Source organism: Columba livia, chromosome 1 (assembly GCF_036013475.1).
Source record: "Columba livia isolate bColLiv1 breed racing homer chromosome 1, bColLiv1.pat.W.v2, whole genome shotgun sequence".
In the NCBI taxonomy this organism is placed as follows: Eukaryota; Metazoa; Chordata; class Aves; order Columbiformes; family Columbidae; genus Columba; species Columba livia.
Window position 1 is genome coordinate 26,901,339 of NC_088602.1, and position 16,889 is coordinate 26,918,227.

Here is a 16,889-nt window from a genome sequence, read left to right on the forward strand (position 1 = left end):
CCCCTTTGTGAGGCAGCAGGACCGCCAATTTATCGAAAACAGTGTTGATTCCTTGTAGCAGAGTATGTATGAGGAAAGGAGAGTTAATTTACGAGCCCACCAGATGTGGAGGAGCTGCCAGTAACCATATCCATACATTAATAGTATTTTGTAAGGAAAAAATAAACAAATATCCTACTATGAATATGACTGCACTCAATAATTAGCTATTCTATGAAATACTTTGCAGAAGTCTCCTTTGGAAATTTTTAAACAAAATCTATTATCTCCACTATAAGACCTAAAATCCACCAGCAAATTCTTCTGAGTGGGAGGAGTAAAAATCAGATTTTCAGGTTCAGTGCTTTTGGAGAAATTTTTCAGTTTAGTTGCATGAAATAACAATTATTCCTTTAAAAACAAGTTCTCGTATTAAAACTCACTTCTTGAAGAGCAGGTGCATAAACAAATGACCATGCATGTCGAACCCAGAATATTTACATTACTTTCTTGTTTACATTTACTTTATTAAGAACTCTTTTGGTGCCCCTTCTTGAAAGGATAGCTTTCCACATGATTTTTAATATCAGCTATAAAGGTCAGCTGGGTTCCATGTAGCATTTAAGAGCACATGTCAGCTCTTTATTACAAAAGTAATTTTGTGTATATGACCATCAGATTGTTTTCCCTTTGTTCATTTCCAACAGTACTACATCAATAAAAATATTTGCACCAAGATATATTTGTCTTCCTTGAAGAGGCTCATATTTAGCTACAGAATATCTTGCAGGTATACAAGGCCTTCTAAGATGAAATATATTTAGTAAGAGCTATTTTAGATAGCAAAACAGAAATACAGACAATTCTCCCATAATGCTAGTATTTAAGACTGTTTCTACTTCAAGCAAAGTGCTAGGGCTTATAAACCTTCAGGAATGTTAGCCAAGGACACCAGTTCTCATTCATAGGGGTCCTTAGAATCAGGCCTGTTAGAATAAAAACTAAAAGGACAAAACCCCTATGTCCTAGAAGTGTCTTTTATCTGATCCTAAGATCAGTAAACCCTGCTTTATGGTGACATCCAGCACATTGTAGGCGCTCAAAACACTATAAACCTAAATCCAAGCTTAAATTTCCTGAATGTGGGACCCACCCTCATAGAAGACAGAAATTTAAATGTCTAATCTAATTCTTCAGCATCCATGGTGTCTGTAGACAGAGGAAATCTCAAAGGACTAGGATTTTCATCCTCACTTCTTTTTCAGTTACCTGAAGGAAGGAAGACAGCAAAGAAGTTTCACAAGTAGCATGACTTACTAGTCCAACAAAACCACCTTCTGCCTTAGCAATTGCTTCCTCACCATGACTATCAGGAGATGACACAGGTATGGTTTTTTTTTCCAGTTTCTATTTTTTGCAACATTTGGCTATAACTGCTGTGCAGACTACAGACTCACTCCTGTGACTTGTGCCTGTAGGGAGACAGAAGCTGTGATCTGCAGATATCCAACACCAGCAGCAAGTTGCTTTCTCCAGCTCCAGAGCACCAGAAAAACACATCTGCTTGAGAAATCCCACTGAACACCATCAGCTCTTACTCTGGGTCAAGCCTAAGCACAAATACAGCCCACAAACACCAGCTTTGACTAACTGGCAGCTCGAGAAAGAAATTGACCATCTGCAAACGCTGGATTTGTAACAGAACACTTGTTGAAGAAAGAATCTTTGGAGATGCTGGATTAAACAAAATAATAGGAAAGACAGCTCACCAAAAATGTCTGTTAGATTGCAGCTCCCCAGGAGAGGGGAGTGAGGGTTTCACAGTGCAATCAGCTGCCACTAATGAAATTTTGACTCCATTACACTATCAATAGCCATCAGAAAAAAAGGGAGACAACTCAGCTGTCTGGAGATATCTGACATGTACGGAAAAAATTAATTACTAAATGTTAGGAAGTGTTCCATTCTTGACAGACCCCCACCTCCTCACAGCAACAGTGCAAATGAAGAGCAAGTTACCTTAACCTTTAAAAAAAAACAAAAAAAAAAAAAACAAAAAAAAAAAAAACAAAAAAAAAAAAAAAAAACAAAAAAACAAACATAATGCTTGTTTGCCAGTTTTGAATCAGTAATCCTACAATTTAAATTATGCAACTGCTCAACACTTCAGGAAATCCCACGTGAAAAAATTAAAATAAATCTTAGCATTAAGAAGCCAATCAGAAAGCTAATCATGTAGGACAGATCCCAAAACTCAGTTTATGCTTAAAAATACATTTTTTTCAAAAGACACAAAAACCTACTACCTGCAGTTACACACCTGTCCAATACAACGCATCTGAACCAGTAGAGCCATGTAACGCTCAAGGATAGTTCTTATAGATCATGACGGAATTTCATTACATGCTTCATGTATGTAATGTAATTTGAAAAATAATATCTGTGTACAAGGTGGCTGCTAAGGAGACATTGAATCATTGCCTGTAAGTACCAGGGCTTTCCTGATGCAAATGTTTGATTCCTCCTTTGGCATATTGGTATTAGCAGTCAGTTTCCTTCCTTTAGTTTGCTGATATTCTCACTACAAGGCATTATCTCTTAAAAGGGATTATTTCAATTGCTTTTCTGTGCTAAAGGTGACTTGGCCTAAAATAGCTTCATAAAGAAGCTAGCTGGTCTTAAAAACCCTGGAGAAGGAATGGAGAACCTGTTTGAGCCACGCATGCAGAGGGGGAACAACCAACCCCTTTGTGAGGCAGCAGGACTGCCAATTTATCGAAAACAGTGTTGATTCCTTGTAGCAGAGTATGTATGAGGAAAGGAGAGTTAATTTATGAGCCCACCAGATGTGGAGGAGCTGCCAGTAACTGCACATTGTGGTTGGTGCTGGGGCATCCTGGTAAGGCTGGTCAGTGCAGCTGTCACTCACTCTGGTCCACTTCCCCCAACAGATGAGGCAATAAACAGATGAAGAGAAGAGGAAAAGGGCTGGCACCTCCAGCATCCCATGCAATAGGCACACCTGCTCCTCTTCACCTCCACCCTTTGGGTTTGTACATGCTAAAGGCAGAAGAGCAATCTCTTGGGGGAAAGGACAAAGAGTTCTGACTATCCCTCAGCACACAGATCAGAGATTGCAAAAGGAAGATGACCTGAATATAAGTTACTACCTGATAGGTCCCAAATGTGTTTGTTAATAGAGCAATAACCTACTTAAACTACATTACTGCTGCCCTGTCTTTCTGCAGTGTTTGAAAAAATGCAACAGTGCAAAAGACATGGAGCATCTATAGGAGGTCTGACCTACTCATGTTGACACGTAGCAATCAGATGCACCAGAAACTTTAAATCAGATCTCCTCAGATCTTTTAAATGACTTCTTTCACACATCATCATTTCTGCTCAGCTCAAACTAAAAATGTTTTTTTTCCTCATCAAAAGCCAAGTAAAAAAATAAAGACATACTTCTTCCTCCTCTGCCCCCCCCCCCCCCCCCCCCCCCCCCCAATTTCCACAGTTTTGCTACAAGCAAGACAGACATTGGACACACTTAAAATAATTGGGAAGCACCTAGAATAAGAAACCATGGAATCTTCCAAGAAGTTGTTAAGAAGGACACAGTGTGAATCAACTGGCTAATGGATTAATCTTCTCAAATTTGTGAAATCAAATAATCAAATAAACAGTGCCAGAACAACCCTCTACCATTTTATGCAAGAGGATTATTCAGCTGTTTGTTTATTAAACAATATAAGGATTGCAGGCAATTCTGCCACAGGATCCAGTCCAAGTTTCACTAACTTCGATAGCCCTGGATGAAGTCCATGGTAAATATCCAGTGTAAATTCAACCCTCTAAACAAATGTCCACATACCGTCAGCTCTACCAAAAAAAAATAAACAGATGCTTTAATATTATTATTTTGAAAGCATATTACATATGCATACAAATCTTGCCAGCACATAAATTCCCAGCTGCTGAGGTAGGATTGACTTAGAAGAAAGAGCATTAGCTCCAGAGCACATCAGAGACCACATCATCAGTTACTACAGTCTGGCTTGGCTGGGCTACTCATTGGCACCACTGGAGAGGGTGGCAGAGCCAAGGAGGCGGCAGTAGTAGCAGGTAGAGAGGGAAACGCTGAGACAAGGGAAACAACGTGCTGGTGGGAGCAGCAAGATCCACATACAAAGTCAGGAACACTGTCACAGCCCATCAAAGTAAAGAAACACTGCCTTTTGAACACTCCACAGGCAGGGAACTCCTTTGCTGCATCTGCCTATTCTTCAGTAAAGCCTTTGACACCGTATCCCACAGCATTTTCCTGGAGAATCTGGCAGCTCAGGGCCTGGATGGCTGAACTGCCTGGAGGGCTGGGCCCAAAGAGTTGTGGTGAACAGAGTCAAATGCAGTTGGCAGCTGGTCATGAGTGGTGTTCCCCAGGGCTCAGTATTGGGGCCAGTTCTGTTTAATCTCTTTATCAATGATCTGGATGAGGGGATTGAGGGCACCCTTAGTAAGTTTGGAGACAACATCAAGTTGGGTGGGAGTGTTGATCTGCTAAAGGGTAGAAAGGCTCCATAGAGGAATCTGGACTGGCTGGATCAATGGGGTCAGGTCAATTTTATGGGGTATAACAAGGCCAAGTGCTGGGTCCTGCACTTGGGTCACAACAACCCCAGGCAGCACTACAGGCTCAGGAAGAGTGACTGGAAAGCTGCCTGGCAGAGATGGATCAGGGGGTGTTGACTGACAGCTGGTTGAACATGAGCCAGCAGTGTGCCCAGGTGGCCAAAAATGGCCAACAGCATCCTGGCTTGTATCAGCAATAGTGTGGCCAGAGGACTAGAGAAGTGATTGTCCCCCTGTACTCAGCACTGGTGAGGCCCCACCTGAAATACTGTATTCATTTTGGGTCCCTCACTACAAAAAAGACAGGCTGTATAGCCTGGAGAAAAGGAGGCTGAGGGGAGACGTTACCATTCTCTACAGCTACCTGGAAGGAGGTTGTAGTGAGGTGGGTGTTGGTCTCTTCTCCCAAGTGACAAGTGATAGGAAGAGAAGAAATGCCCTCAAGTTGCACTAGGGGAGGTTAAGATTGGATTTCAGGAAAAATTTCTTCACGGAAAGGGTTATCAGGCATTGGAACAGGCTGACCAGGGAGGTGGTTGAGTCGCCATCCCTGGAGGTGTTTAAAAGACCTATAGATGAGGTTCTTCGTGATGTGGTTTAGTGACAGTGTTAGTTTAACCGCTGTACTCAGTCTGGAGGGTCTTTTCCAACCAAAGTGATTTTGTTATTCTTTGAACATAAACTGCCTGCCTCCACCCACAAGTGCCTTCTCACAGTCCTCATGTGAGGCATCTTCTCCTCTGCCACTGCAGTGAGGTTCCCATCTCTCAAAAATGATTAGATAGTTACTACCATTACCAGATTTTAAAACTGGTATACCTGTGCTCTTTAAAACTGCTCCTTCAATGAGAATTACAGCTCTGAGATAATCTCAGAGAGATATTAGTTTTTCTTCTTCAGGTTATTCCTTAAACCATTTTTGACATCATACCCACGCAAAACATGTGCACACATACAAATCTTTACAATAGCTTGGCAGTGCACCCAATATTGGCATGTGACTATTTTTTCCAGTACTTTCTTATCCATCTTGTGGTTTGGGGTTTTTTGGTTTGTCTTTGATTGCCAGTTCTCTGCTGCAGGGTTCATCTTTTGTGGTAGGTATTGTGGAAACCTAAAATAATTGATTCTGGTTCATACTCAAGACTCTGTGGTAATATTATTACAAAAATTAATATAAAGGGGATGCAGTTCTGGTTATGGATTGATTCTGTGGTCTTTGTTCCACATAGCATGACCTTGGGAGTAAAAATTGTAAATAACACTCTTTGTTTCAGAGTTATCATGCTCATTTACAACCTATTACTGTTCCTGTTACACTGTTGAAAGGTAATTTGGGGGTAAGAACCATCTGTCCATCTGTGCCTTCAGCTTTAAAGAAGGTACGCTTTGGAAAAGCAAAAGGCGTTTAGTCCTTTCCTGAGACTTCGTTTGCTTCTAGACAATTTAGCCTTAAGAGCAACTTCATCTTTATTGTTTCTACATGCTTTGATTATATGTCATACCTAGGGAATAAAGTCATTCTGTATTTGGAAACCATTCTTTAAAGGTGAGATAGTCCAGGTCTGACAAAGAGAAGGTATTATTGTATTATTTCCTTCATCTAAGGTGACAGAAGAAGAGTTACAGAGCATGTAACACTTTTTACAATAGTGCATACCCCTTGTTATCAAATTTCAACAAATCTCACATGCCCCAAGTCTAAAAAACAAACAAACAAAAAAAATCCCAAACAAACTATGGAAGTCCTTAGTTTCAAACAAAGGGAAAATGCATCCATGCACCTCAAAATTACTTATAGCACCGGCATCTACCCCCACCAACTTTGAGCCGTGTGCAGGACAGAACTAAACATTACTGAAGCAAAACAGATCCTTTACAATCTTTGTTCCTTTGGGACTATCTTTCATGCAGTTCTATGTATTTAGCCATGGGATGAAAGACAGTGGCTGCTGCCTTGTTTCCCCCAGGAGCTAGTTACTTCTCTGTCTTCAAGTACCATATGGGAAGACAAGAGCATAGTAACTTCCTCACAGGCATAAAGGCAAAAAATACCACCAAATCAAAGCCTTACACATTTATCTTACAATGCAATTGTTAAAATCAATGCCAAAAAAAAAAAAAAAAAGTCTAAATTCATAAATCTCATTAAATTAATTCAAACGGTAAGGGAATAATCTCATCATGGCAAACATGACAAAAGCAATGCTTTGTATTTCAATAGTTTGAGCACAAATGTCATTTGGCAAGAGGCAAAAATCAAGTGATTTTCCAGCTATTTAAACACAAAGCACAGCTTCAAGCTAATTAATACTGTACCAGACTAGCCAAACTCTAATAAATTTGTACAGTAAAGAGTGAAAGGACCTTACATAAAAACCATCACCAAGCTAATAATATGTGAACCTGTACTCTACAGTGAAGCTCAACAGAAGTAACAGAACAAAATAACCCATTTTGCAGATTTATACAAATAAACAGAAGCCCACTTTCGGGCAGAACAAGGACATAGCTCTCTACTCGCACACAAAAACTAATGTCTGCAAATCCCAGTGTTAATGGCATAAGAAAATAAAACTGTCCAACTTAAACTATACACAGGAAGAGAGGATGTGTTCACTGAGAAGGTAAGGAAGAAAGTCCCACGGAACTAAAAAAAATCCTAAAGCCCTTTAAAATAAAACTTATGTTTTGATAGTGTCATTCATTTTGACTGACTGATTTATAACTGGAATTATTCTTCTCTAGGATGCTGAAATAAATCAGTCTTATAGGTTGCTGAATTTATTTCTGCTTTCAGTTCTTTCTTTTCAAAAGCTGATTCTGACTGGCAGCAAAAGACTGTGCAAATCAACATTAACATCAATGATACTTGCTTCTTGATGAGCATACCAATCAAATAAGCACAATTATTTATACTGCTACTGAGAAGAAAAAGCACAAACACTGCTTTTAAACAGATGTTGATTAATATTGGTGTTTCCTCCCAGAAATTGATTTTCTCCACCAATTAAATTCTGTCCTGACAAATGCAGTTCTAATTCTGCCCTGGAATTCATAACACTGATCTTAAGACCAGTTTCCTTTTCACTAAACCTATGGTTCTAACCCCAAAACCCCTAACTTACATGGACAATCCCACCACTTCATTTTTTTTTTTTTTTTTTTTTGGAGCATCTTCGTGTTGTCTCTTACTCTCCTTTTTATGCAAGGAGGATTATCAAGAATATCTTGTTCTGAAAACTTCTCCTTAAAAAGCTTTCCTCTGCTACAAGATCTAAAGCAGAGAACTCAACAGTGGCTGAACACCTGCTAAGCAAAGATGTGCTCCTCTTTCAGGAACCTTATTCAGCGTTACTCTTTTTTTCTTCTCTCCCATATCATCACTCTTCTGATCCTCTTATTACATCCTGATACTGCAAGTTCTCTCACCTGGTGCTAAAAATGAAAACCATCAAGAAATTACATTCTCTGTTACAACCCTAGATTGGCTCTCCAGTGGCTATAGGTTCATGCTTCACAGGTTTGCCCGTGGCACACTGGGGCCAGAGGCAAGATGAAAGCAATGATGAAAAAATTGTTCCACCTTTATTTTCTTTGAACACAGTCCAGCACCTGCATTTAAACCTTACAGACAAAAAACAACCTCAGTTATGGCCATGTGCCTTCAGATTTTCTACATTCTGTTGTTTTATACTAGGAGCTATGGCCTACACACACAAAAAGAAACCCACTGCAAGCCAGAAGCACTTTATGTTGGAAAAGCTACTTCAACTTTTGTAAAACTTGTGAAAGGTATTATTAATATCCTAGGACTAGTATTAAAATTGATTAATGCTGACAGCTTCTTTTGCCAACAAAACTATCACTGAAGGAGTGACAAATTCATTGTTGATGGACAAATTAGCAACTACCATCTCTGATGTTTGACAGTGACCAAGACTTGTCAGTTCTGACCAAATCACTGGTAATGCTTTATACTGTAGGTATATTAGCTTTATTTGAAAACAATGTAAAGATTCCTATGGACTGGGGCAAAGGAAAAGAGAAATGCTATAGGGGAGAAAGTTTACAGTCTACCTCAACTGAACCATGGCGACAACACTGTTTTTTTTAACAGGTTGACTCATTCATGCCACTCCATGAAAGGACAGTATTTTACTTAAGGCATTTTTACTTGTAGGAAAGAGCTGGAGGTCTTCACTAGGTATAGATTAAAAAAATAAAATAAAATAAATCTGTCAGAAGTTAATTTCATGTAGGTTTCATCAGCACCATGGACCTGGCCAAGCGTAACTGACTAAACTCTCCTTGGCATTTTCAAATATGCAAGTTCAAAAGAAGCAGCAGGTACAATTTTCAAGATCTAGGACTGTCAGCACTAGGTTAACAGAAAGGGAAAGGTCAGACACTTTCAACAAGAGGGAAATAAGTAGCAAGCCAACAATATTTCATTACACAATTTAAAATATTCACAATTCTAGTTATACCATTGGAGACCCCTTCTTTATCAATAAGAACAATACCATTACTTATTTGTGGAAAACTTAAGAGATTAGACAAAAACTGACTCAAACACAACATTACACATCCAAATCTTACTGCTGACCTTCTACTAGCTGGTCCAAGGAAGAAATCTTCTTGGAGCCATCAATCGTGTAGATTGTTCTCACTCCCTGGGGCAGATTCACGTTGTCAGAGAGAGTTCGGGTCAGATCAGCCAGGAGAGCTTCAAAGGATCTAAATCGGTCAGGGGAGATGGCATATACAATCCCTTTGAAATACCGGTCTCCATTACGATAGAAACGAACTTTCTTGGCTTTTTTCTCAGAACTCAGGGTCTGTAGAGTACGGGTTCGGTAAAAGCTGCAGTGGGCACTGTGAGTAGGGCTGGGCAAACCATTTACCCGGGACCCCCTGCCATATCGCTGCGCTTTATCACGCTCATCAAAATGCTCCAGCTCCATATCTCTCCCAAAGGACATCTTGAAATTCAACCTAAGGGACGCACAAGAGAAGAGAAAAAGTTTAAGGAACTTACACATTTTAAGAGAGCTCTACTTTGAGACTTCATGTTTAATACATGGCACTTACAGAGGACCACTTTCCAAGTTGAGAAAAATGTTTGAATGAAAGCATGCTACGTTCCCACATCCATTTTACAACTAACTCTCTTGCCATGCCACAAAACCTAGTTTATTAGTTAGGCTTTTATACACTGCAGAAACTCCACTCATGAAACAAACTGCTAATGATATGCAAACATTAAGGTGTTTATTCAAATTCAGTAAGGTCTGAAAATGAGGTGACAAAGTTGAGCTACTGGAAAAAAAGAGCAAACGCATCAACTTTCTACTTTTTCTCATGTTATATTCAGGTGAAATTTGAGTTCAGTCTACCTTCTAGACACTAAATTGTTTTTTCCAACTGTGGTCTTGAGAGGTGTCATTTCAGAAGGGCAACCAGTCGTCAAACAGAAATTAAGAACTTCTCAGAGGAATAGATGTTGCAGGTTGGTGATGTGAATCAGGACTACCACTGCCAGTACATGGACTTAGTGGGTCAAGCCCCCTGTTCAAAAGTACTCACGTATTCCAACTACTGGTCTCCCTACAGCCTAATCTTTGTAATAAATTATTCCTGTTGTGCAATTGTGCAAATACTTTGCATACATTGAACCAACAGAAGTGTTCAAGAGTCATGAAATTAGGAAAAAAAAAAAAAAGAGAGAGGGAGACAGGAAACTAGTATTTTTCAGCAAGCAAGCTACTTCAGTGATTTATAAAATTTGATAGAATTTTTATTAATACTCTAGATCTAATATTCAAATTGATTAAGGCTGACAGTTTCTTTTGCCTACAGAACTATCACTGAAGGAGTGATAAATTCACTGTCAATGGGCAAATGGGCAATTGGTGTGGCCCATGTTTGACAGTGACAAAATCCCATCAGCTCTGACTAAACTGATAGCAGCTTTTCAATACATTTCATATACATGGAAGTTCACATGTTCTGAAATGAAATTAAGAAAGTAGATACTTCTGTTCCTTTTTACAACCAACACAAGCCTAAATACTATAATTTGCACATTAGTCTTTAAAAATAAAAGAATAAAAATAACAAAAAGAAATAGAATGATCAAGAGATCATTAGGTTCAAAACACATTTCTTTTAATTTAGGATGCACCTAGATTTGTAGTTGTCTACAGAACAGCAAAGCACTGTAAGCTTATTTATAGCACAGATACATAGACCTCATTTAGAAGTGGTCTCATTGATTTCCAATAAAAAGAAAAAAAATAGCAAGCACAAGCTTTCTTTCAACCACTCATAATTGTGTGACCATTAAGAAAAAAAAATATATTCAGACCAGCTGTAAAACACAGGGAGGATGCTCTTTAGGTTACAGATGTTTGTATTAAACCAACAATTATACAGCTGGACCATGATGCTGCAAAGCTGTAGGGCAGAGGTGTCAAACTCATTTTCACTGAGGGCCACACTCCTATAAATGTAGGAGTAAGTTACATTTACACAGTCCTAAAATTACATGTGGCCCTTTGAAGGCAACCATGAGGCTGATGTAGCTGTTGGTGAAAATGAGTTTGACACCCCAGCTGCAGGGGACGTGCTCAGCAACCTCTCAGAGCAGTTCCTGTGCTTGACTAGAACAGGTACCAATGGCTAAGCCCTGCCGACGGCTAACCACAGCCAGTGCCAGGCCTTGGCAGAAATTATTTATCCTGCTTTGGTTTACAGCTTACAACTTGTTTTGTTACACTGGCACAGGATCATGAGCTTTTGCATTTATGCAAGATTTATATTTGTAAATACTTCAAAGCTATCTAATGTGCATATATATAATGCAGTATGTATGTATGTGCATACATATGTATTTACATAAGAAAAAGACTAATTTCCCTGCCCAGTATACATACACTCATACACCCCATTTCAGTGAAAAGAACATTTGCTGTGGCATTTCACTCACACTTCTCTGTAGGTTAAATACAAAATATCACTTAGTGGCTACAGCTTAGGATCAAGATTATCCCAACAACGTTTCCATGTTAACAAAATTATGTCAATTGTTTTTCTTCATCTCTAATTCCAGTGAGAACCTGTTATTCAGATTTAAACAATCCCAGAACTCACAATTCAGAAACTGTATCTCAAAAGCTATGGCTGTGCTAAGAAAATGGATATTTCTTCGGTCTGCTGTTTCATTTGCTCAAGCCACCTCACACACACACAAAAAAAAAATCAAAAAAAAAAAAAGTTTACATGAAGATACACTTTTTTAAGAGACTTGTAGCCCTACTAATTTAGATGGGAGGAGGAAGAACTGCGAGTCACTGTTCTTTCTTCCACACACTTATGCATTAATCAATAATGGCTGTAATTCCCAATTACGCCCTTTAAAACAGAAATAGAGCTCCCCTTAAACACCACACTCCTGCTATTTACAGAAAAGCACGTTCAAACCACAAGGTCAGAGCAGACAAAGAAATCCCAAACAATTTGATCCGATCAGATATTTGTGTGTGTTTATAAATATATGCTCATATACATACAGAAAAACGAAAGGACACACCCCTGGAAAAAACACCATGCCCGATACTTCACAGCCTATACATCTGTTAAAGAATTATTTATAATGCAGGTGTGGGCGAGCAATTACATACAACAATCATACAGGCTGATTTTAAAAAAATAAATAAAAATCATTCAACGATGTGACCGGGACCCAACGAAGATCATTCAGAGACCAAAGAGCAGACAGACTATTAAGTCATTGAGGGGGGTGAAACGTGGATACATGCGGCAGCAGCTTCAATGAAAAAAAAAAAAAAGGGGTTTATTCTGCTGGAGTAGTGGAAACGTGTTCGAAATACAACCAGTGGGCGGAAGGTGGCATCGAGCATTTCAGCCCCGGTGCGGTCGGGCAACGCAGTGGGAACCGCTCGCTGACAAAAACGCGGTGCGTTCGCCTGCGGTCGCACTCCCGCAGTGCCGGGGGAGCCCCCGTGCGTTCCCCAGGCTGCCGGGCATAGCCAGCCTGGCACAGCCAGCCGCCCCCCGCCCGGAGCCCGCACCTCCCGCGCCCGCGGAAAGGGCTGCGGCGCTCGGCGGAGGCCGCCGCCCCACACAATGGGCACAGGTGCAGCGCACCGCACCGGGCGCCCGGTGGCTGCGCCCCGACAGCCACGCCGCAGCCCCCGGGCAGGAGAGGGCGGCCCGGACGCCTACCTGTTCTCTGCAGCCTGGTGAGCACCTTCTGCCTCAGACCTGCTGGCGGGGCGCGGAGAGAAGACGGTGGTGGCGGCTCGAAGTGAGAAGCGGCCAAAAAGCGGCAGCTCCCCCCCTCCCCCCCCAGCGACCACCCGGCTTTAATCGCAGTAGTTGCCGCAGAAAGCGGCTCCGCTGCCTTTGTTACGCCTCCCCTGGCTGGAGCGCGCTGCTGGGGAGCCTGGGCTGCAGCTGCTTCGCCTTTCTTCTGCTGCTGCCGATTGCAGTGATTTGCATTAGCCCGGCCCTCATTGAGATGCGGCTCTTCACACCAGCCTCTCCCTGGCGCTCTCTCCAGAGGGCGGCGCCGCCGCCGTCTCGCCCTCTCCTTTCTCCCTTTGCGGGCCCACTCTTCCCTCAGCGCCGCGGGGCAGGCGCCGCAGCCGCCCCGCGGGTGGGAGGGGAGCCCGCTGCCCGCCTGCGGCTCCCGGCAGTCCCGGGCCGGGGGGGAGTGGGGAAGAGGATGCGCCGGGACAGTTGGTTACGGTCCCAGTGTGCTCCCCCCGAGGTAATTTCTGGCCGCACCGCGGGTCGCTGCCCGCCCGCTGCCTCCCTCCGCCCCGGTGAGCCCCGATCGGGGCAGGGCAGTGCCTGGCGGGGGGCTGCTGCTGCCGCTCCTGCGAGGCTCTGGCCCGGCGTCCAAAAAACGCCTTTAGAAGTATTTTTACCAAATGTGTCACTTGATGTTTCCACGAGGTGCGCATGGTCCCGAAATGCTGAGAGCCCGCTCAGTCACCAAAGCCCCATGACAGTGATTGAGTTCTGAAGGTGGCATTGACCTACAATTCGGGTACTAAAACTGGAGTCAGGGTTCCTCACACTGCTTGCATAGTCGCAGCTGACCTTAGAGGTGACTAACAGTGCTACAGTTTTTGTGCTTAAGCTTCCCAGAAGATGTATTTGCCCAAAGGCGTCTCAGACTTCATCTGACCGACTTGCTCCTCTTACACCAGAGCCCCTCAGGTCTTGCCAAGACAACCTCCACACTAAAATTCACTTGTAACCGATGTTTTCTCCTCAAAGGCTTGGTTAATCTACATTTTAATATAAAAATCTTGATGGTTAAAACATTCTCGAGGTGCAGGACCTGTTTTGCTTTCCTGTGTGCAACAAAGACTTCAACTCTCTCAGGTAAACAGCCCACAGTCCAGGGGGACATGGAAGGGAAGAAAACACATTCTGTCCCTTCTGTTGAAGCTGCTCCACTTTGTACTCTGAAAGAATTAAAAATGCATTAGACCAGAGACAGGGAATTAGTCTGTAACCTCCTGGTTATGGCACTCAGTTGGGAAGGACAAAAGATGGCTTTGTGTGTCTGTATTACAGACAATTTATGTGTTTTATATCCATAAATCCAGAAACAATCAGTGGAGCAGGGACTTAAGCCCAGGGTGCCCTTCTCCCAGTGATAGACCTCTAATCAGAACAGAAGCTCCTGCTTAATCTGTTTGAAGGCAAACAAAGCCTTCAGCCTACAAAAACTGTAAGAGGCTCAAAAGAAGAAGGGGACAGAGCTCTCCACTTCTGTTTTACTCCCCTAGAGTAGTCCACAGACAGGCTCTTAGGAGACAGGAGATTCCCTGAAGGAGAAGAATTAATTGATGCTGTGTCTTCATCATTCTGAAGGAGTTCTTTAATCACTAAAGTATTGCATAGAGCAGAGACAGAAGTCTTTTGTCTACACTTGTTTCCTTAGTTTTTGAAAGAGAAATGAGCACCTAAAACCTTCAGGAAAACCTAGGCTCAAAAGAGTAACAGTATAAAAATACCTGAACATCAAGGAGCCTGAGAATTCAAAGTACAACTCTGCCCTCAGCACGCTCTTACTACCTACCTTAGTTTTCACAGATCTTCCTCTAAGGCACTTAATTCTTCCTCTGTGGTCAATGGGGTGCTGAGGAATTTTACTAAAGGCCATCATTTTTCAGGTGCAAGTTTCTAAAAACCTCCAAATTATTTCACCAGCTCTATTGCTTTTGAGTCTATTGTTTTTGAAAATCTCTTGGTCTATGTTTAGACATAACAGATACAGTGATATTGGTAATGTTTGTATATTGGACAGGACACTGGAAACTAAAAGAATTCTCATAATCTTGCCATGAACTTCTATTCTTTAAACCACTTCTTTTGTAGGTCAACAATCATATAAAATATTCATGTCAGTCTTAAATTATAAGAAAAACCAGGATATCGCAAAGATTAGATATAAAAGAGACTATCATGGTCCTGACAAAGAAGAATCTTTAAACATTCTTCAGTATTATTTTGTCCAGTTCATTTTATGTGTCTCAAGTAATGGGACTTCCACTTCCCAAAGGAGACATCTCTTCCAAGGTGAATTCCTCCAATTATAAAGATTCTTTTTCTATCAGGTTAATGGAAGTTTCTTATGTTTCAGCTCATTACTTTAGCTATAGCGCCCTGTGTTCACGTACATAATTTATTTCTCCCATTGGTGTTTACATCTCTCTGACATGTATTATTTACATCTAGCCTAAGTGTGCAAAATATTCCACAGATGTTCAAGAAAGACCTTCATTCTGATTATGTTAAAAAAAAAGGTCAAAAGAAAAGAATACAATATAAATCAACATTGAAGTATAGACCTAATAGGAAAATACCTTTTAAAAAGTGTTATTTTTTTATTTACAGTTTTGTGTTTAACATGAAGACACAACACAATACCATACAGTCGCTTTGCCTTTATCATGCATGCTTGCCATGCTTTTCTTTATAAAGCACTTTAAAAGATGCTTTCCTTTACCTTTTTGTGTGTTTGTCCACAAATTAAAACAATGCAATTCTAATTAGAAGCAAAGCTTTTATAAATTGTTACATAGTCACCCTGTTAAAAGAGTGCACTGTTTTGCTAATACAAAATTCTCTTTGGACAGACTTCAGAATATTGTGTGTTTCCTGAGCCCTCTGTAATTCATCTATATAAACAGCAATACAGTTACTTCTTAATCCCACGTTGGATAAAGTAAGTAACTTGGACTTATCATCTCTGTTATCATTAATCATTTTGTTCATATCTAACAGTATTCCAACGGTGCTTTTCTGAATATTTCTAATTTTTAAGCACTTTAGTCAAAAGTGCGCAGTAGAACTGGATACAGTTATGTCACTCCTGTATCTGAAGGCTGTACTAAATGCCTTGGAACGTTGTTCTGCGAGCTTCTCTTTAGTTGGCTAACCACTGTGACCCCTAAATCCTTTTCAGAGTCACTGCTTTCCAGGACACTGTCTCCAGTCTTCTAAACGTGACCTACATTCTTTGTTCCTGCTGAATGACCTTGCATTCATCTGTCTCAAAAAGCATGTTCAAATGATCCCCGTTTACTAAAATATGTCAATTTCCCTACAGAAAACCTGTTTCTTCTTTGCATTATTTAGTGCTTTATGCATTTCATGTCATCTGCAAACCTTACCATTAATGCTTTTAAATATTCCTTCAGATAACTCATAAATTTATGCAGTAGCAGAGGACAGCATTTTCTGAAATGTGGGGCTCAATCCCCCAAGGCGGCAGTGTCAAGGGTGTGTTTAGAGCTCATTCTACTTCATGTCAGTGAAGCGCTCAGCCTTCAGGATGCCAAACCAGGCCAAGGGAACTGGTGCTGGCGCGGTCACATATGCCCATGTCAGCAACCAGCCCGTGCCAGCTCCCAGCAGGGACTGGCACAGCTGGAGCTGCACCAGCAGCTGGGCACTGCCAGGGGTGCGCTGGGCGAGGGGGGGTCCTGCGATCCATGCCAGAAGCACCCTGGGAAAAAGCTCACTTATGAAAACAGAACAGAACCCTACGAGTTACTTGAGGGATAACGATTAGCTGTTTATAGTTGCTTTTGGAGATCTGTCATTTAGCTGGTTTTTAAGTAATTATAATGTGTTACAGGGATTTTGTATAGCGCTAACCACTTAATTAGATTGATGTACTGCTGTATGTCTGTCTCTTTACAGAAGCATATGTCGATGCAGCCACCTTT

At 41.3% G+C, this 16,889-nt stretch overlaps 1 protein-coding gene across 3 annotated transcripts in view; it reads right to left on the reverse strand.

Moving 5' to 3' along the window:
• DCLK1 (doublecortin like kinase 1) overlaps window positions 1-13,196 on the reverse strand; it is a 240,238-nt gene extending 227,042 nt beyond the window's left edge. For 2 of the 3 annotated variants that reach the window (XM_065051779.1, XM_065051788.1), the window contains exons 1-2: window positions 12,862-13,138; window positions 9,221-9,609 (exon numbers count right to left, since the gene is read on the reverse strand). In XM_065051779.1, the coding sequence (XP_064907851.1) occupies window positions 9,221-9,596 (376 nt within the window). In that variant the 5' untranslated portion in view covers window positions 9,597-9,609; window positions 12,862-13,138. Of the gene's footprint in view, window positions 1-9,220; window positions 9,610-12,861 lie in introns of all 3 variants that reach the window. The other variant, XM_065051797.1, reaches the window with a different exon arrangement.
• Window positions 13,197-16,889: the final 3,693 nt, after the last annotated feature.